The sequence below is a fragment of the Neophocaena asiaeorientalis genome, unplaced genomic scaffold, assembly GCF_003031525.2.
Source record: "Neophocaena asiaeorientalis asiaeorientalis breed wild unplaced genomic scaffold, Neophocaena_asiaeorientalis_V1.1 scaffold79, whole genome shotgun sequence".
Lineage (NCBI taxonomy): Eukaryota > Metazoa > Chordata > Mammalia > Artiodactyla > Phocoenidae > Neophocaena > Neophocaena asiaeorientalis.
Window position 1 is genome coordinate 3205015 of NW_020175402.1, and position 24842 is coordinate 3229856.

At 36.0% G+C, this 24842-nt stretch overlaps 1 protein-coding gene across 3 annotated transcripts in view; it reads left to right on the forward strand.

Annotated features, from left to right (window-relative positions):
- The window catches only part of CLIC4 (CLIC family member 4), an 85818-nt gene extending 64088 nt beyond the window's left edge, over positions 1–21730 (forward strand). For 2 of the 3 annotated variants that reach the window (XM_024766708.1, XM_024766707.1), the window contains 2 exons: positions 11070–11251; positions 11923–13334. In XM_024766708.1, coding sequence (XP_024622476.1) covers positions 11070–11251; positions 11923–12087 — 347 coding nt within the window. In that variant the 3' untranslated portion in view covers positions 12088–13334. Of the gene's footprint in view, positions 1–11069; positions 11252–11922; positions 13335–18200 lie in introns of those variants that run through there. The other variant, XM_024766709.1, reaches the window with a different exon arrangement.
- The last annotated feature ends 3112 nt before the right edge of the window (positions 21731–24842 follow it).

Here is a 24842-nt window from a genome sequence, read left to right on the forward strand (position 1 = left end):
TATATATATATACACATTCTTCAGTTATCTTTATCATGTACTATATGGTAGAAATACTTTAATATCAAAATGTAGATCTACCTCATTTTTTAGAAATGCTGCTTAATATTCCATAATATGGATTTTTAGTTAACTATTTCCTTACTGATAGACATTTAGATTGCCTCGTTTTTTATTATGACACACTGTGCTGCCAGTGTCCTTGTGCTAGATTTCAAATAGGTCAAAAGGTTTTGTTCTCCAAAGACTATAATAGTTTCTATTCCCACTAATGTGAAAGTATTCATTTCTCCATGCTTCTCCCTGGTGTGTTTGTGTGTGTCTGTGTATGAGAGAGAGAGTATGTGTTAATATTTTGATTTTCACAATTAATTTAAAAACTGATCGTATGGCCTCTGGGGTACTTAGTAATTTTTTTGAGAACTTTTGAAATACCTCCTTAGAGATACGGCATTACTACAGTAGGGGTATTAGAGAATAATAGTGCTACTTTTTAATTACAAAAGACAAGGAGCTAGCAAGAGGGAAGAGATATGGGAACATATGTATATGTATAACTGATTCACTTTGTTATAAAGCAGAAACCAACACACCATTGTAAAGCAATTATACTCCAATAAAGATGTAAAAAAAAAAAAAGAGCTACTTTTTGATGGACTGCTACTGCCTTCTAGTGGTTAATCTTGACATTTTCTTTATTTTAACCAATTTCATGTTCCTTTGTGATGGTTTGTCTTTAAAACTTTGTTACCTCATTTTTCTTTGTTTTGTTGTCCATTCCTTAGTTTGATACATAAAAATTGTATCAAACTAATTCAGCATTCTTTGTTTTCATTAATATGCCCTTTACTCTGACATTCTTTTTTTTTTTTTTCCTGATGTTCTTAACTATGAAAAATCACTAACACTCTGGTCGAGTACAGCAGTTCAACTTCATTGCAGGTACTTTGCTACGTCCAAAATTATAGAGCAGTAATTGTAATGTTCTGCTAGCTTCTGAATTTTAGTCCATGCCTTACAGCTAGGATCATAAGCATTGTATGTTGTAAACCTTGGAAATATAGGATATTTTATTTCTCTATTGGATACTTTTGAGAGTTAATTCAGGAAAAGGATTAATTTACAGTAGATCAGAGATCATAAACTTGCTTGCACTTGTTATACCACTCAAGTGCCGTTTGAGACATTATTTCAGTGTTTGAATTCAGTATTCCTTATAGGTCATGATCCTGTTCATTGTAATCTGATCAAAGAACAAGTCCTTATATCTAATATGTGTTTATTTTGTATTCACTGCTTTTGACAGGAAGCATATTGAATCTTTAAAAGTTTGTTCTTTTACAGTCCTGAGATTCTGCTGTCTCCTTTTTTTCTTTTTAAGTGCAACCGTGAAAATTTTCCATCATGCCCTGGACTCCTTACTAACGTAGCTGTTTCTCACATTGCATTTTCTTGTTAATTTATAAACTTTACATTTCAGCTGACTGCATGCATTATTAACAGCTTGTATGTAATTAATAAAAGGTTATATTTATTGCCTTTATATTTTTGATCTTTTATCTTTAAATGGCTTGATTCCCTGTCACTTCCCCAGTTGCAGTTAAGCTCCCCTAACTCGTCAACTTTATTTTACTGGGTTCTGTTGGCCTGTTTCTTAACTATTTTCTCTAAGAAATAAACTAGCTTGATCCTGGCTATGGCTAGAGCGACTTTCTGTTAATAAAACAGGTAGTTCTTTGATCTTAATCTTGTTGTCTATCACTTGACATAACACATTCCAATTTGTTTGATATTTACCTAGGTTAAAAATATTACCAGTTCTTTTTTACATTTTTTAAATGGCTACGTGCTCTATAGCAATATGTAGTACCTACCTTATTCTCAGCTTCCCACGAAGATATAAAAGTCAGGTATAAATATCTTCAATCATCTGACTTGAAAAGTGTCTATTCTACATTTTCACCTAATTGCCTTTTGAACTTCATACATTTATGAAACTCAAAACTCTTATACTTAACTATTGGCCTTTCTCAGTCTGGTCCAGACATTGACCAAGTGTCCACCATATGCTGAGGTAAAGTGCCATGAATTTAAGGGGATATGCAGAAGAAGAAGCACAAGACACAGACTTTACCTTCAAAGAACATATAGTACGGTTGGGGAGCAAGAACGATGCATTAATTTTAACAAGAATATGAAGAAAGAAGTTCCTGACTTAGTAGACTATTATTTTAATATAAACCAGCCCTGAGTTTAAAAATTTACCAGCTTTAAAAATCTAATAGTAATAGAAAGTACCCATATCAAGGACTGAATACAGCTAATACATTTTATGAAACCATTTAAAAAACTACAAGGTATTCAGTTATCAGATACTTTAAAATAACTTATATATATTCAAAAGTAAAAGAACAAGGTGAAAATTACAGCAAAGGACTGGACATTATAAAAAAGAATCAAATGGAAGTTCTAGAATTTAAAAATACAATATCTGAAATTATGAACTCAATAGATGAATTTAACAGAGTAGACAATGATGAGAATGTATTAGTGAACATGAAGATAGGTCAGAAGGAAATAGCTAATGGAAGTACAGAGAGATAAAAAGACAAATCCAACAAAAAAAAACAAACCACAGAAAAGAGTGTAAGACATATGGGGCACAATAAAAAAAGTTTGACATGTGTATAACTGGAATCCCAGAATAAGAGGAGAAAATGGAATTGAAGCTATAGCTAGATAATTGCCAAGAATTTTCCAAACTGATGAGAGATAACAAGCCATGGAGTCGAGCATTACAAAACCCAAGCAGGACAAATAAAACGATACCTGTATACATCATAGTCAGATTGCTGAATACCAGAGATAGAATCTTAAAAGTGGCAGAGAGAAAGAAAGCTCTTCAAGGTAAAAGCAATAAGACTGAGCACTGATTCTTAACAGAAACAGTGAATCCAGAAGACAGTGTTATGAGATCTTCAAAGAGTTAAAAGAAAACGAATTAGCATTCTGTAAGCCGTGAAATACCCTCCCAAAGTGAAAGCAAACACATCCAAATATTTTATTCTTGCCTCAAGATGTGACATTTATGTTTATAGCCCTGGATCCATATACTTGCTGACCAGTCAGCTTTCTCTTACTGCCTCTTCTGTGAGCCTCTAAAATTCACAGTTCAATTTATAATTTCAGGTAGTCGTAACAAGTCAAATTCCAAGATGTCAGATCTCCTTTCTTTGATTTTGAGAAAAGGCAAAGTCTCTTCTTTATTTCAGTATCTATAAGATAGGATAATATCTACCCATCCTATGTCCCATGGCTGCTCTGAGAATCAGTTCTCTTAACATATGTTCACCAAGTTTTTCAACTGAAAATTACTATAAGAATGTAATGATTAATATATTAGTTTTTTATTTATGAATTTTAAATGGTAAAAGCAAAATAGACATTTTCAAATAAACAAAAACTGAACATTCATCTCAGCAGACTCACACTAAACAAAATACTAAAAGTAGTTTTTCAGGCAGAAGGAAAATGATTTCAGATGAACACCCAGAGATGCAGGAAGGAAGGGAAAGCAAAGAGTAGTATAAATATAAAATAGAAATGAATGCTGTCTTATAGAACAGTAGTGTCTTCTGGGATTTAAAATATATGTCCAGGGACTTCCCTGGTGGCACAGTGGTTAAGAATCTACCTGCCAGTGCAGGGGACATGGGTTCAATCCCTGGTCTGGGAAGATATCACATGCCGCAGAGCAACTAAGCCCATGCGCCACAACTACTGAGCCTGCACTCTAGAGCCCGCAAGCCGCAAGTACTGAGCCCGTGTAGGGCCCGTGTGCTGCAACTGCTGAAGCCCGCGTGCCTAGAGCCCGTGCTCCGCAACAAGAGAAACCACCACAATGAGAAGCCTGTGCACCGCAACGAAGAGTAGCCCCCGCTCACCGCAACTAGAGAAAGTCTGTGCACAGCAATGAAGACCCAACGCAGTCCAAAAAAAAAAAAGTCAAATTAATACACAAAACAATAGTAGCGTATGAGACAGGAGGGAAATTAAATACAGTTAGAGTGTTCTAAGGTCCTTGCATTATCCTGGAAGTGGTAAAAGTTATAATTAAGCTTTAGTAAGTCAAGGAAACAAAGTCTAGCAAAAGAATGTGTGATACTATGATCCAGCAATCCCACTACTGGGCATATACCAAGAGAAAACCATAATTCAAAAAGACACATGCACCCCAATGTTCATTGCAGCACTATTTACAATAGCCAGGTCATGGAAGCAACCTAAATGCCCATCGACAGATGAATGGATAAAGAATATGTACATATATAAAATGGAATATTACTTAGCCATAAAAAGGAACGAAATTGGGTCATTTGTTGAGATGTGGTTGGATCTAGAGACTGTCATACAGTGAATAAGTCAGAAAGAGAAAAACAAATAACATATATTAATGCATATATGTGGAACCTAGAAAAATGGTACAGATGAACTGGTTTGCAGAGCAGAAATTGAGACACAGATGTAGAGAACAAATGTATGGACACCAAGGGGTGAAAGCTGCGGGGGCGTGGGGATGGTGGTGTGATGAGCTGGGCGATTGGAATTGACATGTATACACTGATGTGTATAAAATGATGACTAATAAGAACTTGCTGTATAAAAAAATAAAATTCAAAAATTATATGAAAAAATGTATGATACACAAGTAGAGGGGGAAATGAATAATAATTAAAAAAACCTTAATCCAAAAGAAGGCAAGAAAGAAGAAGAGAACACAGAACAGGAGGGCAAATAGAAAACAAACGTATGGTGGCAGTTCTAAGCCAAAGTTTGTAGTCATTATGTTAAATGTAAATGATTCAAATACTCCAAGTAGAAAACAGAGTTTCCTAACTGCATTTAAAATGTGTTGCTTATGTACAAGAAGGAATTCTTTCTCCCTCCCTCCCTCCCTCCCTCCTACATTTGAAATACACACCAATAAATAGACAGACAGATAAGATAGGCTGACCGACCCAGGAAAGTTGAATGTAAAATGGTGTAAATACTAACCAAAAGAAAGTTGGCAAAACTATGCTGACATTGCACAAAGTAGACTTTGAGGAAAGCATCATTGCAAGAGATAATGAAACATGTTTCAGACTGATTTAAAAAGATTAACCTACCAGGAAAATAAAATAATTCTAAATTTGTGTAACCAAATAACTACCCTCAAAATATATAAACCAGATTGACAGCTAAAAGAGAAATAAACTAATCCACAATCTCGGTGGGAGATTTTAACTTACTCCCTTAGTAACTTAGAATCTGCCAAAAAGAAAAATTCAGTGAGAATACAGAAGAATTGAATAATACAGTGAAAAAATTTAATCTCATTGATATATAAATTTAATCTCACTGTGCCCCACAACTGCAGAATATACCCTTGTTTTTCAAATGCACATGGAACACAAAATTGACTGTAAAGCTGAGCCATAAAGCAAATCTGAAAAATTTTCCAAAAAATGGAAATTGAAATCATATAGAATATTTTCCCTGACCACAAAGAAAAGCTAGATATCAGTAACAAAAGTACAGATGGAAATTTTCTACATGTTTGAAAATTAAGCAGTGCATTTCTCAATAACCCATAGGTTGAAGAATAACATGATGAAAATATAGCATGTCTAAATTTATATGCTACCACTAAAGCTGTGTTTAGAGGAAAACTTATAGCTCTAAATGCATATATTAGAAAAAAGAAGGGACTTCCCTGGTGGTCCAGTGGTTAAGACTCCGTGCTCCCAATGCAGGGGGCCTGGGTTCGACTCCTGGTCAGGGAACTAGATCCTGCATGCCGCAGCTAAAAGATTCCGTGTGCTGCAACTAAAGATCCTGCCTGCTGCAACAAAGACCTGGTGCAGCCAAATGAATGAATGAATGGCAAAAAGAAGAGCTAAAAATTGGTAACCTTAAAGTATCCACCTCAGGGGTTTAGTTAGATCAGCAAATCAAGAAGGTAGAAGGAATGAGATACTAAAAGTAGAATTTTATGAAATAGAAAACAAATGTGACAGGATTTGGAAAGCTAAAAGTTAGTTCTTTGAAAAGTCTAATAAGGAAATTGATAAATCCTTGACAAGAAAAATTAAGAAAAGTGAGAGAAGGCAGCAATAACCAATATTAGGAATAAAAGGGGATTACTACAGATCTTGCATTTAAATGACTTTTGGAGGATATTATGACAATGTTTATAAATTTTTTTAAAAAATTAATGTATTTTTATATTTGGCTGCGTTGGGTCTTTGTTGCTGCGCCTGGGCTTTCTTTAGTTGTGGTGAGCGGGGGTCACTCTTCATTGCAGTGTGTGGACTTCTCATTGAGGTGGCTTCTCTTGTTGCAGAGCACGGGCTTTAGGCACGTGGGCACAGTAGCTGTGGCTTGCGGGCTCTAGAGCTCAGGCTCAGTAGTTGTGGCGCACAGACTTAGTTGCTCCGCGGCATGTGGGATCTTCCCGGACCAGGGATCGAACCCATGTCCCCTGCATTGGCAGGCGGATTCTTAACCACTGTGCCACCAGGGAAGCCCTATGCTTATAAATTTGAAAACACTATTGCATATATTTACAGAAAGTACAGTGTAAGAAAATTGTTGCAAGAACGGATTCAAGATGTGAATCATCTTATATCTGTAATTAAAAACCATTTCACAAAGATGGCTTCACTCTTCTAAGCATTTGGGAAAGATGTAACATCAGTCTTGCATATACTCTTCCAGGAAACAGAAAAGAGGAAATACTTTCCAACTTGCTTTTTGAGGTCAAACCACACAAAGACATCAAAAGAAAGTAACTTTCAGGCCAGTCTCTCTGAAACATAGATGTAAAAGTCTAAAACAAAATATGCCAAATCCAGCAATATGAGAAAATGTAATGCACATAACCAAGTTGAGTTTAATTCAAGAATGGAAGATTGTTTGGACATTCAAAAATCTATTCGAATTATCACAATAATAGAATAAAAGAAAAATTATGTGGTCATTTCAATTGATGCAGAAAAAGTGCTTGATAAAATTTAATGCTTATGATTAAGATGTTTATTTTTTAAAAATTTGCGAAAAAGATATGGCAAGAAATTTCCTTAATCTGACAGAGAATCTACAGAAAAGTTATAGCAAGCATCATAATAGGGGAGTAGTGAAAGGTTTCCTCTTGAAATTGAGAACTGAAGAAGGATGCTTACTGTCAGCACTTCTATTTAGCATTGTACTGGAGGTCTTGGCCAGTATAATAGACAAGAAAAAGTAATGAAAGGTATGAGACTTATAAAAGAAGGGATAAATTTGTCATTATTCTTAATATAATTGTACATGTAGAAAATCTAAAATAATCTGATGAACCATAAGAATAAAAAAAGTGAATTAGCAGGGTGGTTGCATATGAGGCTATTATAAAAATCAATTGTATTTGTGCATGTTAGCAAGAAACAATAGAAAATGTGATAAAAATATACAATAAAAAATGTCAAATATTTAGGAATAAATTTAACAAAAATGGGCAAGGCCTCTACATAGAAAACAAAAGAAATTGAAATTTCTTTCAATTTCATAAAATAAAAAGAAAATTTTAAAAGAAATAAATGATATTCATAGATTGGGAGACTCAAAATTATAAAGATGCCAGTTTGCAAGTTGGGGTTGTGTTGAATCTATAGATTATTCAAAAGTCCAACAGCATGTGCGTGTGTGTGTGTAAATTAACATGCTAATTGTACAGTTTATTAGGGAAATGTAAGGAGCCAAGAATAGCCAAGATGATCTCGAAGAAAGATGTGTTTGAAAACTTCCACTACCTGATATCAAGACTTGTTATAAAGGTACAATAGTTAAAACAGTGTGGTATTAACAGAAGGGTAGGCAAATAGAACAGTGGAACAGAATATAGAGTCAAGAAAATATCCCTATCTCACACCATACACAATCAGTTCTTAGTGGATTGTAGATATAAATACGAATGGTAAATAATATATCTCCTAGAAGATAATGGAGAATAGCTTCATAATTTGGGAGTAGGTAAGGTTTCTTAAGCTGAACACAAAGTACGGATCATAAAAGAAAAAAAATAAATTGGACTACATTAGGTTTAGTAACTTATGTTCATCAAAAGTCACCATTAAGCAAGTGAAAAGGGGGAAGGTATGCATAATACATATAACCACAAAGGATTTGCATCTGCATATATAAAAAGACTGCAAGTCAGTACAACAGACAGTCCAAAGGAAAAATGAGCAAACAGCACTTTACAAAAAGAGGATATCCAAAGAGTCAATAAATATGAAAATATGTTAAACCGAATTTGTCATACCCAAGAATGGTTAAAATTAAAGAGACCAACAATACCAAATGTTGTTAAAGATGTGAAGTAACTGGAACATCCATACACTGCTGCTTGCTGTGCTGAACTTGGAAAACTGATCACAGTTTCTACTAAACCTGAACACACACATACCCTATAACCTACATCTCCATTTAAAAAAATTGAAAAAAAATTTTATTGAGGTATCATTGACATTTATTAGTTTCAGATGTATTACATGGTTTGATATTTGTATACTATGTGAAATGATGACCACAATAAATCTAGTTAACATCAATCACCACATGTAGATAGAAATTTTTTTTCTTGTGATGAGAACTTTTAAGATTTACAACTCTTAGCAACTTTCAAATATGCAGTACAGTATTATTAACTGTAGTCGCCATGCTATACATTACATCATTGTCACTCCATCCATTTTGCCCACCCCCTGCCTGTGGCAACCACAAATCTGTTCTCTATATCTTTGAGCTTGTTTGTTTGTCTGTCTTTTACGAGTCTACATATAAGTGAGATCATATGGTATTTGTCTTTCTCTGTTTGACTGACTTAGCATAATGCCCTCAAGTTTCATCTGTGGTGTTGCAAATGGTAAGATTTCATTCTTTATTGTAGCTTAATAATATTCCATCATATGCATGTGATGTGTGTGTGTGTGTGTGTGTGTGTGTGTGTGTGTGTGTATACACCACATTTTCTTTATCCATTCATTTGTCAGTGGGCACTTAGGTTGTTTCCATATTGGATAAATATCCAGAATTGATATTGCTGGATTACATGGTAGTTCTGTTTTTAATTTTTTGAGGAACCTCCATACTGTTCTCCACAGTGGCTGCACCAATTTACACTCCCATCAAGGGTGCCTAAGGGTTCCCTTTTCTCCACATCCTCACCAACACTTGTTATTTCTTGTCTTTTTGATTATGACCATTCTAACAGGTATGAGATATCTCATCCACAATTCCATTTTTGATAGGAATATGAATAGATGCACACCAAGAGATTTGCACAAGAAGCCCCAACTGTAAACAACACAAATGTCATTAACAGTAGAATGGATACGTATTTATTCTATAATCATATAATGAAATGCCAAATGATGACAAAAATGTATTATCTGCCTCACACAACACCATCAGTGATGTTCCTTAGGGTTCTGTCCTAGGCCCTCTGCTTCTCCTTCATTTCCATGACTTCAGCGTTCATTTGTGCTTTCAGGACTTACAAATATATTGCCCCAGCCTAGTCTGTTCCAGACTAGAACTCAACTGTCTGTGGACATCGCTGCTCAGATGTCTTACAGACATCTCAAAGTCAGCATATACTGAACTCATCTCCACATTTCCTGAATCTGCTTCTCCTCTAGGAAGGTGCATGTCTCAGCAATGGTACCAGCATTCACCCCGGGAATCTTTTGTTGATGAGCCCCAAAATATAAACTGAGAGTAGGAACCTTTTATGTTTTATTCAGTAGTGAATTTAACGATGCTTGGTACAAAACTTGGCATGTAGTAGGGCCTCCATTTGTATTTTGTTGAATACTTCTATCCTCCTTTTTCCATATTCAGTTTGGTTTCCAAGCTCGGTAGGTTTTTATCTCCTAAGTACTTATAAAATCCTTGTAATGCCTACAGCCCCTACCTAGCTAAGACTACCATCTGTTGTCTGGACTACTTTGAAGGGATCAAGGGATGAGTCAGTGGGAGCAGTTTGGAAGAAGAGGTATAAGGTTAGGACATTTATGTTGCTGGTGAAATATCTAATATACAGCATGTAAAACTTTGCCTTTTTCTGTGATGGATCCAACTTTATTCAGAGTTATAACTAATATGGAGTGCCACGTCATGATTTTAACTTTCTTTTATGGCCAAGTACTGTGCTCATCAGTGTGAACTCATCTGTTCTGGGGGTGGGAGGTGAAGGTGGGTTGAGAGGATAAAAGACAAAAAGGGATAAGGGAGGATCTGTCTTTTGTTAGTTTCATATTCCTTTCTAATGATGTTCCCATCCCCTCTTTGCTAAGGGTCACTAACCTTGACTTTCTAGATATACAGGGTGGCTGCATCCTGCTTCTCTCTGAATTATAACATATAGTATCTTGATCTATTTTGCTAGTGAGGCCTCCAATTCGGATTGTAAATTGAACTTTCTAATCTGACCTCTATTTTTCATGTTATTTAAGATAGTGCTATTTTTGGCTTCTTATGAATATTAAGGCAGTGCAGAAACTTCAGGCTTCTCTGCTTGGAGTGCTTGGATCGGAGTTTCTTAACACAGTTCATGGATATAAATCCAAATATTTTTACGGGAGCAGGACTTAAAATTGAGGGCAAGAATCTGTCTTGGCAAGATTTTCTTTACTAGATTTGAAATAACAGGTTTACCTTTTCTCACCCATTTTTTCCCCCAGTTTAAATATCAACTGTATTGGGCCATGATGTGTTTGTATATGGGGCATTTAGTTATTAACAAATTTTTATAGATACCACTATCTGAAATTATCATGCTTTTTAAAAATATTTATCTATAATTTTATCTATAAATTTGTTTGTCTTATCTCTCTCCCCCCAAGTAAATAAGCTCCATGAGATTGTCTGTTTTGTTCTCCTGTGTCAGAGAAACATTTGACAAATAGTTATTGACTGAAGGAGCAACGCTTCTACTTGGGGCTTGGGTGGTTTTTCTTCTTAGAGTATTTCCATTTTTCTTTCAGCATTGGAGAGGGGTCTCTTGAAAACACTGCAGAAGCTGGATGAATATCTGAATTCTCCCCTCCCCGATGAAATTGATGAGAATAGTATGGAGGACATTAAGTTTTCCACACGTAAATTTCTGGATGGCAATGAAATGACGCTAGCTGATTGCAACCTTCTGCCCAAACTGCACATTGTCAAGGTAGGCCTGCAGGATGTGGGGCACTATTACACCTAGTATCTGTTTACTAAGGCAGCACTTCCTCTGTGTAAAACTTGGCTGATCTTCTGACACGCACTATTTAGCACCCCCAGGCAATAGTTGAAACACCCTAGGGTTGATTAAGTGGAAAATTGTGTGTTAAAATCAAGGCATATGACAAATAGGATTTTTTTTCTGTGATTGCATAAAAATTCAAAGATGTAACAGGTAACTTTGAAGTGGTGGCTACACTGACTTATAGCATCAAACTTTGTTCTCTGATCGCCTGGCTTTTTCTTTTCAAGGCAGAAAATATTTATTGAGCATTTATTGTGTGAAACACTATGCTGTATAGGATGGTTGTGCAGTAAAGATCAAGATCAAGAAAAACAGAGATCTAGTGTGTGTGTGTTTAAAGTATTTATCCAGTGATTATACTTGGCTGTTTCTCTGGATGGCCAAGGCAGGCATTTGCAATGACCATCACACTTCTGAATCTCTGGTGTAGCGTGCAGTCCTTATTTAAAAGTCTAGTTAGAACGAAGGTGACAGACTTCAGGTAGGAGCAGTTTTCAGAGATTCACAGAATTAATTTGCCCTGAAATCAGATATATGTCTGGTTTATAAGACATGGCATATAAATGTTAATTTTTGATCTCTTTGTATTTCAGGTGGTGGCCAAAAAATATCGCAACTTTGATATTCCAAAAGGAATGACCGGCATCTGGAGATACTTAACTAACGCGTATAGTAGGGATGAGTTCACCAATACCTGCCCCGGTGATAAGGAGGTTGAAATAGCATATAGTGATGTAGCCAAAAGACTTACCAAGTAAAATAACACTTACGAGAGAGAGGTCTTCACATCTTCCCCTAAGAACATGCTTTTCCTAACAGACTGCTCCTCTTCCTATAAGATAGAAACTTTATTTTGCACAAACATGCAGTTATTCCAGATTAGGATGAAGGATAGACAAGGTATAGTAGCTATCTTTAAATATATACTCCTAAGCAGTATTATTTTAAAATTCTTTTACCCTGCCTACCTCCCCTACCCCGTATCCTCCTAATTTGGAGACACTCCATAAAAACTTTTCACTTTAAAGGCAGTTTGCCATCTCTCTAGAGCCCTCACCACTGTCTCCATTCACTGTGTATAGATGGCAGAACTTTTGAGGTGCACTGTTTAACTGTTAAAATAGTAATCACAACCTCATCAGGCCCAAACTGGTGCATAATGCACGGTACAAGGAATATTTATGTATTTTTGGAATTTTATAATATTTAGTAAGAGTATATGAAAGGATTGCTACTGTATCAAAATATTCTGTTTCAGTTTAGTCTATCCTGGTTATGTACTAAAGGATGTTACCACCAGAGAAGAGAGCCTTCTCCAGAAAGTCACTACAGATATTGCTATGTTACTTTGTATGTGGATTTTTACTTTTGCCTAAACGCATTTATCCTTCATATCAATTATAATATCTGACACTACGTAGAGGCTAAAGATCTAGAGGGAGGAACAATATTTGCAAGATCTTCTTCAAGCCTTTTATGCATATAAGAGAAACCAATGGGCACGTGATACTCTCTGTCTAAATACGTTACTGGTTATATGTATTTTGCCCAGTGCCATTCATTTGGAACATTATTACTTTCTTCCTTTATTTTAAAAATGCTCCTCTTTTTAGGTAGGCATCGGCCTTGCTGTTTGTAGGTCGTTTGAGCAACACTACGTACACTGATATTTAGTTGATTTAGCTGTAGCAGTACAATGGTTAGTAATGTAAAAACTAACCTAAGGAATGTAGTGTGGGTTTGTCAAAATATCAAGTAGAATTTTGTTTTTAAAGCACATTTAATGTGGATAATCTAAAGAATGCATTATCCATCCTATATTAAAAACAAGATAAAACACATAGATTACCACTCCACCCCCATTTACTGTTAGACTTTGGGTAGAGGATGGTTCACTTCTTTTGGACTAAATTATAGTTGTGATGGTGACTACATATTGACTGCAGTTTTGCCTAATCTCGATCATTGCACTTCCTTCAATTAAATTTTCCTACAGCCACATTGAGGAATAGCAGTCTTCATGTTTGTTTCTTAAATTGAAGTCCTAAACCAGGAATTGTGTTGTAACAAGGGAGGATGAACTTGGTGAAAATAAAACAAAAGTTTGCTATGTATTTATTCATTAAAAAAAAAAAAAGACTTTCTATGTACTACTCCAAAGACTGTGATTGTGACTATAATAATGTTTTGGTAATTTTTATACCTAACCTGTTTAAGAAATGCTATTTCTCATAGGCTGCTTTTGGAAATTTTAAGTATATTGCTTTAAAATGGCAGTGTTTTCTTCCCTGTGATATGCTAACATTTAGTAAGCACTGGCTTTATGGAAGCAGCTTGATTTTTTAATAAGCATTCTGCATTGTTTAAACCTATCAGTGACTAGCTTGGTATAGAAAGATAAGAAAAACTCCATATTGTGTCCATTTGGCTCAGGGAGATTTCTTTGCTTTACCTTTCTTAGAACTCCTTATTGCTGATCAAAAGTTTGGGTACCCACCTAAAGGCCTCTACATAGAAAACAAAAGAAATTGAAATTTCTTTCAATTTCATAAAATAAAAAGAAAATTTTAAAAGAAATAAATGATATTCATAGATTGGGAGACTCAAAATTATAAAGATGCCAGTTTGCAAGTTGGGGTTGTGTTGAATCTATAGATTATTCAAAAGTCCAACAGCATGTGCGTGTGTGTGTGTAAATTAACATGCTAATTGTACAGTTTATTAGGGAAATGTAAGGAGCCAAGAATAGCCAAGATGATCTCGAAGAAAGATGTGTTTGAAAACTTCCACTACCTGATATCAAGACTTGTTATAAAGGTACAATAGTTAAAACAGTGTGGTATTAACAGAAGGGTAGGCAAATAGAACAGTGGAACAGAATATAGAGTCAAGAAAATATCCCTATCTCACACCATACACAATCAGTTCTTAGTGGATTGTAGATATAAATACGAATGGTAAATAATATATCTCCTAGAAGATAATGGAGAATAGCTTCATAATTTGGGAGTAGGTAAGGTTTGAACACAAAGTACGGACCATAAAAGAAAAAAAATAAATTGGACTACATTAGGTTTAGTAACTTATGTTCATCAAAAGTCACCATTAAGCAAGTGAAAAGGGGGAAGGTATGCATAATACATATAACCACAAAGGATTTGCATCTGCATATATAAAAAGACTGCAAGTCAGTACAACAGACAGTCCAAAGGAAAAATGAGCAAACAGCACTTTACAAAAAGAGGATATCCAAAGAGTCAATAAATATGAAAATATGTTAAACCGAATTTGTCATACCCAAGAATGGTTAAAATTAAAGAGACCAACAATACCAAATGTTGTTAAAGATGTGAAGTAACTGGAACATCCATACACTGCTGCTTGCTGTGCTGAACTTGGAAAACTGATCACAGTTTCTACTAAACCTGAACACACACATACCCTATAACCTACATCTCCATTTAAAAAAATTGAAAAAAAATTTTATTGAGGTATCATTGACATTTATTAGTTTCAGATGTATTACATGGTTTGATATTTGTATACTATGTGAAATGATGACCACAATAAATCTAGTTAACATCAATCACCACATGTAGATAGAAATTTTTTTTCTTGTGATGAGAACTTTTAAGATTTACAACTCTTAGCAACTTTCAAATATGCAGTACAGTATTATTAACTGTAGTCGCCATGCTATACATTACATCATTGTCACTCCATCCATTTTGCCCACCCCCTGCCTGTGGCAACCACAAATCTGTTCTCTATATCTTTGAGCTTGTTTGTTTGTCTGTCTTTTACGAGTCTACATATAAGTGAGATCATATGGTATTTGTCTTTCTCTGTTTGACTGACTTAGCATAATGCCCTCAAGTTTCATCTGTGGTGTTGCAAATGGTAAGATTTCATTCTTTTTTGTAGCTTAATAATATTCCATCATATGCATGTGATGTGTGTGTGTGTGTGTGTGTGTGTGTGTGTGTGTATACACCACATTTTCTTTATCCATTCATTTGTCAGTGGGCACTTAGGTTGTTTCCATATTGGATAAATATCCAGAATTGATATTGCTGGATTACATGGTAGTTCTGTTTTTAATTTTTTGAGGAACCTCCATACTGTTCTCCACAGTGGCTGCACCAATTTACACTCCCATCAAGGGTGCCTAAGGGTTCCCTTTTCTCCACATCCTCACCAACACTTGTTATTTCTTGTCTTTTTGATTATGACCATTCTAACAGGTATGAGATATCTCATCCACAATTCCATTTTTGATAGGAATATGAATAGATGCACACCAAGAGATTTGCACAAGAAGCCCCAACTGTAAACAACACAAATGTCATTAACAGTAGAATGGATACGTATTTATTCTATAATCATATAATGAAATGCCAAATGATGACAAAAATGTATTATCTGCCTCACACAACACCATCAGTGATGTTCCTTAGGGTTCTGTCCTAGGCCCTCTGCTTCTCCTTCATTTCCATGACTTCAGCGTTCATTTGTGCTTTCAGGACTTACAAATATATTGCCCCAGCCTAGTCTGTTCCAGACTAGAACTCAACTGTCTGTGGACATCGCTGCTCAGATGTCTTACAGACATCTCAAAGTCAGCATATACTGAACTCATCTCCACATTTCCTGAATCTGCTTCTCCTCTAGGAAGGTGCATGTCTCAGCAATGGTACCAGCATTCACCCCGGGAATCTTTTGTTGATGAGCCCCAAAATATAAACTGAGAGTAGGAACCTTTTATGTTTTATTCAGTAGTGAATTTAACGATGCTTGGTACAAAACTTGGCATGTAGTAGGGCCTCCATTTGTATTTTGTTGAATACTTCTATCCTCCTTTTTCCATATTCAGTTTGGTTTCCAAGCTCGGTAGGTTTTTATCTCCTAAGTACTTATAAAATCCTTGTAATGCCTACAGCCCCTACCTAGCTAAGACTACCATCTGTTGTCTGGACTACTTTGAAGGGATCAAGGGATGAGTCAGTGGGAGCAGTTTGGAAGAAGAGGTATAAGGTTAGGACATTTATGTTGCTGGTGAAATATCTAATATACAGCATGTAAAACTTTGCCTTTTTCTGTGATGGATCCAACTTTATTCAGAGTTATAACTAATATGGAGTGCCACGTCATGATTTTAACTTTCTTTTATGGCCAAGTACTGTGCTCATCAGTGTGAACTCATCTGTTCTGGGGGTGGGAGGTGAAGGTGGGTTGAGAGGATAAAAGACAAAAAGGGATAAGGGAGGATCTGTCTTTTGTTAGTTTCATATTCCTTTCTAATGATGTTCCCATCCCCTCTTTGCTAAGGGTCACTAACCTTGACTTTCTAGATATACAGGGTGGCTGCATCCTGCTTCTCTCTGAATTATAACATATAGTATCTTGATCTATTTTGCTAGTGAGGCCTCCAATTCGGATTGTAAATTGAACTTTCTAATCTGACCTCTATTTTTCATGTTATTTAAGATAGTGCTATTTTTGGCTTCTTATGAATATTAAGGCAGTGCAGAAACTTCAGGCTTCTCTGCTTGGAGTGCTTGGATCGGAGTTTCTTAACACAGTTCATGGATATAAATCCAAATATTTTTACGGGAGCAGGACTTAAAATTGAGGGCAAGAATCTGTCTTGGCAAGATTTTCTTTACTAGATTTGAAATAACAGGTTTACCTTTTCTCACCCATTTTTTCCCCCAGTTTAAATATCAACTGTATTGGGCCATGATGTGTTTGTATATGGGGCATTTAGTTATTAACAAATTTTTATAGATACCACTATCTGAAATTATCATGCTTTTTAAAAATATTTATCTATAATTTTATCTATAAATTTGTTTGTCTTATCTCTCTCCCCCCAAGTAAATAAGCTCCATGAGATTGTCTGTTTTGTTCTCCTGTGTCAGAGAAACATTTGACAAATAGTTATTGACTGAAGGAGCAACGCTTCTACTTGGGGCTTGGGTGGTTTTTCTTCTTAGAGTATTTCCATTTTTCTTTCAGCATTGGAGAGGGGTCTCTTGAAAACACTGCAGAAGCTGGATGAATATCTGAATTCTCCCCTCCCCGATGAAATTGATGAGAATAGTATGGAGGACATTAAGTTTTCCACACGTAAATTTCTGGATGGCAATGAAATGACGCTAGCTGATTGCAACCTTCTGCCCAAACTGCACATTGTCAAGGTAGGCCTGCAGGATGTGGGGCACTATTACACCTAGTATCTGTTTACTAAGGCAGCACTTCCTCTGTGTAAAACTTGGCTGATCTTCTGACACGCACTATTTAGCACCCCCAGGCAATAGTTGAAACACCCTAGGGTTGATTAAGTGGAAAATTGTGTGTTAAAATCAAGGCATATGACAAATAGGATTTTTTTTCTGTGATTGCATAAAAATTCAAAGATGTAACAGGTAACTTTGAAGTGGTGGCTACACTGACTTATAGCATCAAACTTTGTTCTCTGATCGCCTGGCTTTTTCTTTTCAAGGCAGAAAATATTTATTGAGCATTTATTGTGTGAAACACTATGCTGTATAGGATGGTTGTGCAGTAAAGATCAAGATCAAGAAAAACAGAGATCTAGTGTGTGTGTGTTTAAAGTATTTATCCAGTGATTATACTTGGCTGTTTCTCTGGATGGCCAAGGCAGGCATTTGCAATGACCATCACACTTCTGAATCTCTGGTGTAGCGTGCAGTCCTTATTTAAAAGTCTAGTTAGAACGAAGGTGACAGACTTCAGGTAGGAGCAGTTTTCAGAGATTCACAGAATTAATTTGCCCTGAAATCAGATATATGTCTGGTTTATAAGACATGGCATATAAATGTTAATTTTTGATCTCTTTGTATTTCAGGTGGTGGCCAAAAAATATCGCAACTTTGATATTCCAAAAGGAATGACCGGCATCTGGAGATACTTAACTAACGCGTATAGTAGGGATGAGTTCACCAATACCTGCCCCAGTGATAAGGAGGTTGAAATAGCATATAGTGATGTAGCCAAAAGACTTACCAAGTAAAATAACACTTACGAGAGAGAGGTCTTCACATCTTCCCCTAAGAACATGCTTTTCCTAACAGACTGCTCCTCTTCCTATAAGATAGAAACTTTATTTTGCACAAACATGCAGTTATTCCAGATTAGGATGAAGGATAGACAAGGTATAGTAGCTATCTTTAAATATATACTCCTAAGCAGTATTATTTTAAAATTCTTTTACCCTGCCTACCTCCCCTACCCCGTATCCTCCTAATTTGGAGACACTCCATAAAAACTTTTCACTTTAAAGGCAGTTTGCCATCTCTCTAGAGCCCTCACCACTGTCTCCATTCACTGTGTATAGATGGCAGAACTTTTGAGGTGCACTGTTTAACTGTTAAAGTAGTAATCACAACCTCATCAGGCCCAAACTGGTGCATAATGCACGGTACAAGGAATATTTATGTATTTTTGGAATTTTATAATATTTAGTAAGAGTATATGAAAGGATTGCTACTGTATCAAAATATTCTGTTTCAGTTTAGTCTATCCTGGTTATGTACTAAAGGATGTTACCACCAGAGAAGAGAGCCTTCTCCAGAAAGTCACTACAGATATTGCTATGTTACTTTGTATGTGGATTTTTACTTTTGCCTAAACGCATTTATCCTTCATATCAATTATAATATCTGACACTACGTAGAGGCTAAAGATCTAGAGGGAGGAACAATATTTGCAAGATCTTCTTCAAGCCTTTTATGCATATAAGAGAAACCAATGGGCACGTGATACTCTCTGTCTAAATACGTTACTGGTTATATGTATTTTGCCCAGTGCCATTCATTTGGAACATTATTACTTTCTTCCTTTATTTTAAAAATGCTCCTCTTTTTAGGTAGGCATCGGCCTTGCTGTTTGTAGGTCGTTTGAGCAACACTACGTACACTGATATTTAGTTGATTTAGCTGTAGCAGTACAATGGTTAGTAATGTAAAAACTAACCTAAGGAATGTAGTGTGGGTTTGTCAAAATATCAAGTAGAATTTTGTTTTTAAAGCACATTTAATGTGGATAATCTAAAGAATGCATTATCCATCCTATATTAAAAACAAGATAAAACACATAGATTACCACTCCACCCCCATTTACTGTTAGACTTTGGGTAGAGGATGGTTCACTTCTTTTGGACTAAATTATAGTTGTGATGGTGACTACATATTGACTGCAGTTTTGCCTAATCTCGATCATTGCACTTCCTTCAATTAAATTTTCCTACAGCCACATTGAGGAATAGCAGTCTTCATGTTTGTTTCTTAAATTGAAGTCCTAAACCAGGAATTGTGTTGTAACAAGGGAGGATGAACTTGGTGAAAATAAAACAAAAGTTTGCTATGTATTTATTCATTAAAAAAAAAAAAAGACTTTCTATGTACTACTCCAAAGACTGTGATTGTGACTATAATAATGTTTTGGTAATTTTTATACCTAACCTGTTTAAGAAATGCTATTTCTCATAGGCTGCTTTTGGAAATTTTAAGTATATTGCTTTAAAATGGCAGTGTTTTCTTCCCTGTGATATGCTAACATTTAGTAAGCACTGGCTTTATGGAAGCAGCTTGATTTTTTAATAAGCATTCTGCATTGTTTAAACCTATCAGTGACTAGCTTGGTATAGAAAGATAAGAAAAACTCCATATTGTGTCCATTTGGCTCAGGGAGATTTCTTTGCTTTACCTTTCTTAGAACTCCTTATTGCTGATCAAAAGTTTGGGTACCCACCTTTTTGTAATAAAATGTTGGATGATGATTTATCTTGTTCCAGGAAGAAGCATTATCAGGTTATATATTGAGAAATTCTATAGCAGTAGCTTCCGTGGGTGAATATGTCACCTCTGCACCAATACACAGACAGCCATCTTCACTTTTCACTTACTTTTACGATAGTGGTAACTTGGCATCAGGTGATATTGAATCTTGCCTCATAGCTTAAAGCATGGAAAAGATTCAAGAGAAGTGGGGGTGTCTATTTCAAGTGAACAGTGGATTAAGTGGTACAGAGTAGAAGGCTAATGAGGATAGAGCTACAGTCCTCAAAACGGATGAAAAAACACATTCTGAAACTCAGTTGTGAAGTGTTTTCCACTTTGGATATTTATTCTCTTCTTCTTCTCCTTTTAAAAAATTTATCCGCTGATTGTACTTGGCTGTCTCTCTGGATGTCCAAGGAAGGCAAGGTCTATCTGTTATAATTTTGATGAAGGCAGAATTATTTTTCTGTTGAAAGACAAATCTTATTACTTTATCAGGGAAATTAGATGAGGTTGAGATTGGCAAATGAACAAAAGCTACTAAGAAAGATGATCCTCGAATATGCTTTTTACCCCATCTTACATTTGTGGAAAGATCGTAGCTTCATGTCTTGGGAGATTTGGGACATGAAAGTTTTCATGGCAGTTCATGTAGTATATGGGTTGACACAGTAGAAATCATCTGTTATTATTTCTACAACTACTGAATCATTTTCCCCTTCATTTAAACCCCTTTTGTTCCATTTAAACAAGGAGATTAGACTCTGAATGGAAGATCTTACTAATTTCCAAGGGATTCTGAGAAATTTTTGTGTTCAACATTTGGAAAGCTGTCTACTGTTTCAGTTGATGTAACTTCCTTTTTTTAAAAATGTAGATGCAGATTTTCTATACAGTTCTGTTATTTTCTTTTACTAGGATTGTTGACTTTAGTGATAAAATTCATGTAAGATTTTATTTCTTGGTAACTTTGGTTTATACAACTACCTTTATTATTATTTTTTTTTAATACAACTATCTTTAAACCCTTGAGCAATCTGTATACAATGAAGAGGTTTCTGACATTTATTCTTACACTCAGTTGATTGACTTTAGAATTTAGGCATATTTACTTCTGTTGTTTTGAATCTCTCCAGAGTTGCATGTAGATAGCTTTTGTTTCTGTGCATTTAAAATATCCATTTAGAAAATATCTACATGGTAAAAATGAGAAGAAATAGAAATGTATTTTTTCATGAACATTTTGATACACATTTCATCAAGTTTATTGATTAACCAATTTCTTACACTGGTTATAATCAGTATTTGATTCAAAGAGAGGGAAGCATTCATTATTGTTATAATATATGGTCTTTTTTATTCCATCCTTTACAAATTACTAAGGCTGGGGCTGTCAAAATTATATTTTTATCATGGAAAAAAATTTCAAATCCCCCAAATCATAATGTTGAACAGAATTGGAGTATTTTCTTTAAATTAGTTGAAAAGGAAAATGAAAGCTTATAGAATGCTTGTATTTTCTTTTCTGTCTCTGGAACCAGTATATTGCTGGCAGCTATTGTATTAAAAAATAAAGTATATTTTCACTATCATAAAAGGTTCTTTTTTACTCCCTCATGAAAATAAATAACAATTTGGGGTAAAAGTGTTTTATTTGAGACTACTTTTTTTTCATGAGTGGCGATTCAGCACATTTAGTAGATTAAAGGAGGAAAACCATATGTTCATCTCAATAGGTGCATAAAATAATTTATAAAAACTTTCATGCTACCCATTCTTAGTGAAATAGGACCAGAGATTAACTTTTTTTAACCCAATAAAGACATCTGCCAAGAACCTACAGCAAATTTCATACATAAATATGAAACAGAAGCCCTCTCATTAAAGTCAGAAATAAAACAGGATTGCCTTCTGTCACAGCTATTATTCAGCTATTTTCCATAGCTGCTTTATTAGAGGCATCGTACACCAATGCAGTAAAATCAGTAAAAAAGAATAAGGAATGGAAAAGAATAGACCAAATGACTTCTTTGCAGATGATGCATATATAAAAAATTCAAAATAACCTACTATTAGAAATAATAAAATTCAGGGGCTTCCCTAGTGGCACAGTGGTTAAGAATCCACCTGCCAATGCAGGGGACATGGGTTCGATCCCTGATCCGGGAAGATCCCACATGCCGCAGAGCAGCTAAGCCCGTGCGCCACGACTACTGAGCCTGTGCTCTAGAGCCCACAAGCCACAACTACTGAGCCCGCGTGCCACAACTACTGAAGCCCGTGCGCTCTAGGGCCTGTGTGCTGCAACTGCTGAGGCCCGTGTGCCTAGAGCCCATGCTCTGCAACAAGAGAAGCCACTGCAATGAGAAGCCCGCGCACCGCAACGAAGAGTAGCCCTTGCTTGCCGCAGCTAGAGAAAGCCCGCACGCAGCAACGAAGACCCAGTGCAGCCAAAATAATAATAATAATAATAATAAAATTCAGATGCTTACTAGATAAAAGATTTAGGGACAAAAATCAATGTAATTTCTATATACTAATATTAACTACATTAAAAATAAACTAGGGCTTCCCTTGTGGCACAGTAGTTAGGAACCTGCCTGCCAATGCAGGGGACACGGGTTCAAGCCCTGGTCCGGGGAGATCCCACATGTGCGGAGCAACTGGGCCCGTGCGCCACGGCTACTGAGCCTGTGCTCTGGAGCCCGTGAGCCACAACTACTGAAGCCTGCATGGCTAGACCCCGTGCTCTGCAACAAGAGAAGCCACCGCAATGAGAAGGCCACGCACCACAATGAAGAGTAGCCCCTGCTCGCTACAACTAGAGAAAGCCCGCGCGCAGCAAGGAAGACCAAACACAGCCAATAAATAAATAAATTTATTTAAAAAATAAATAAACTAGTAACGTCGGTTTCTTCTGGAAGAAAACTGGGTGACTGAGAAAAATGGGTGGGAAATTGTCAGTGTATACTTTTTTGAGCTTTTGGAAATTTGTACCATAAATATATTACCTATTCTAAAAAATTAGAAGTGTTTTAAAAGATAATCTCTAAGGTATTTAGGATCAAGTCTAATAAAGAATGTGCAATTCCTTTATGGAGAAAAGTACAAAATATTATCAAAGGACCTAATAGAAACCTGCTCAGTGGACAAGTGTACCATGTTCATGGATGGAGAATGTAAAAGTATAAGAATTTCCATTCTGTCTTAAATAATTTATAAATGCAACAAAATCCCAAGAGGACTTTTTGGGAACACAGATAAATGGATTTAAAACATTCATATGGAAGAAGTGTGGCCCCCAAATAGCCAACATATATCTGGAGCGGGGAGGGAAAGAAAGGAAACTTGCTTGACAAGATATAAAGTCTTAAAAGCTTATAGTAATTGCTGGGTAGGATATAGTAAGTCACACAAACACAGCACTCCTGCTGCAACTACCAGAAAAAACTGGTTTAAAACACTAAAATACTATTCTTAAACATCAGAAAACTGGAAGCAATAAGGACTAAATGAATTGGATTTCAGAGGAGAAAGCCTTTCTGAGGTGAACTGATGGTCTGGCCATTTTTTCCTTTGGGGGCATTTCCTGATTCTGGGCCTGGAAGTGAGGATTGGGTTTGGCCCATGGAGAGGGCTTTACTGGGTGAAAGAAAATCATAAGGCTCTTGGTGATAGGGCATACTGGAAACCGGAGACATCTTAAATATGTGACTGGTGTTCTCACAGGACATTTGCTGAATTCCAGAGCTCTACATGCCATGCTAGAAGCTAAGCCCAGGGCCTCCAAGAGGCAGAGTGAAATCTCCCACGATGACACAATACTTAGGAGGCAGAATTTCATCAGAGGGAGGGCTTACCTGAAACACACAGAAAGCAGCTGCAGCTTAGTGGTTGCCAGTCACTAGGGGTGGGAGAGGGAACTGACCACAAATGGACGTGAGTGGTCTGTTTTAAACATGGTTGTAGATAAGGGTCTAGTATCCAGAACACATAAAGAATTCTTACAACTCAATAATAGAAAGACAACCCAATTAAAAAATGAGGAAGGATTTAAATATACATGTCTCCAAATAAGATATACAGATGACCAATAAATACATAGAAGCTTAACATTATTAGTCATTGGGGAAGTGTAAATCAAAAACCACAAAAAACACCCTCTAGGATGGCTATAATTAAGAAGACAGATAATTATAAGTGCAGTGATGTGGCGAAATTAGAACTCTCATACATTGCTAGCGGGAATGTAAAATTGTGCAGCCACTTTGGAAAGCAGTGTGGCAGTTCCTCAAAAAGTTAAGCATAGAGCTACCCTATGATCCAGCAATTCCACTCCTAGGTTTATAACCAGGAGAGTTGAAAACTACATTATTGTACATAGATGTTCATGGCATCATTCTTCATAGTAGCCCAAAATGGAAACAACCTAGATGTCCATCAACCAGTGACTGGATAAACATACCTATATCATGGCCATTAAAAAAGTACTGATACAAGCTACAACATGAACCTTGAAAACGTTATGCTTAGTGAAGCCAGACACAAAAGGCTACATATTTTATGGTTCCACTTATATGAAATGCCCAGCATAGACAAATCTATAGCGACAGACAGTAGATTAGTGGTTGCCAAGAGCTGGAGGAGGAGAGAATGGGGAGTGACTAGTGAGTACAGGTTTCTTTTTGGAGTGATGAAAATGTTCTGGA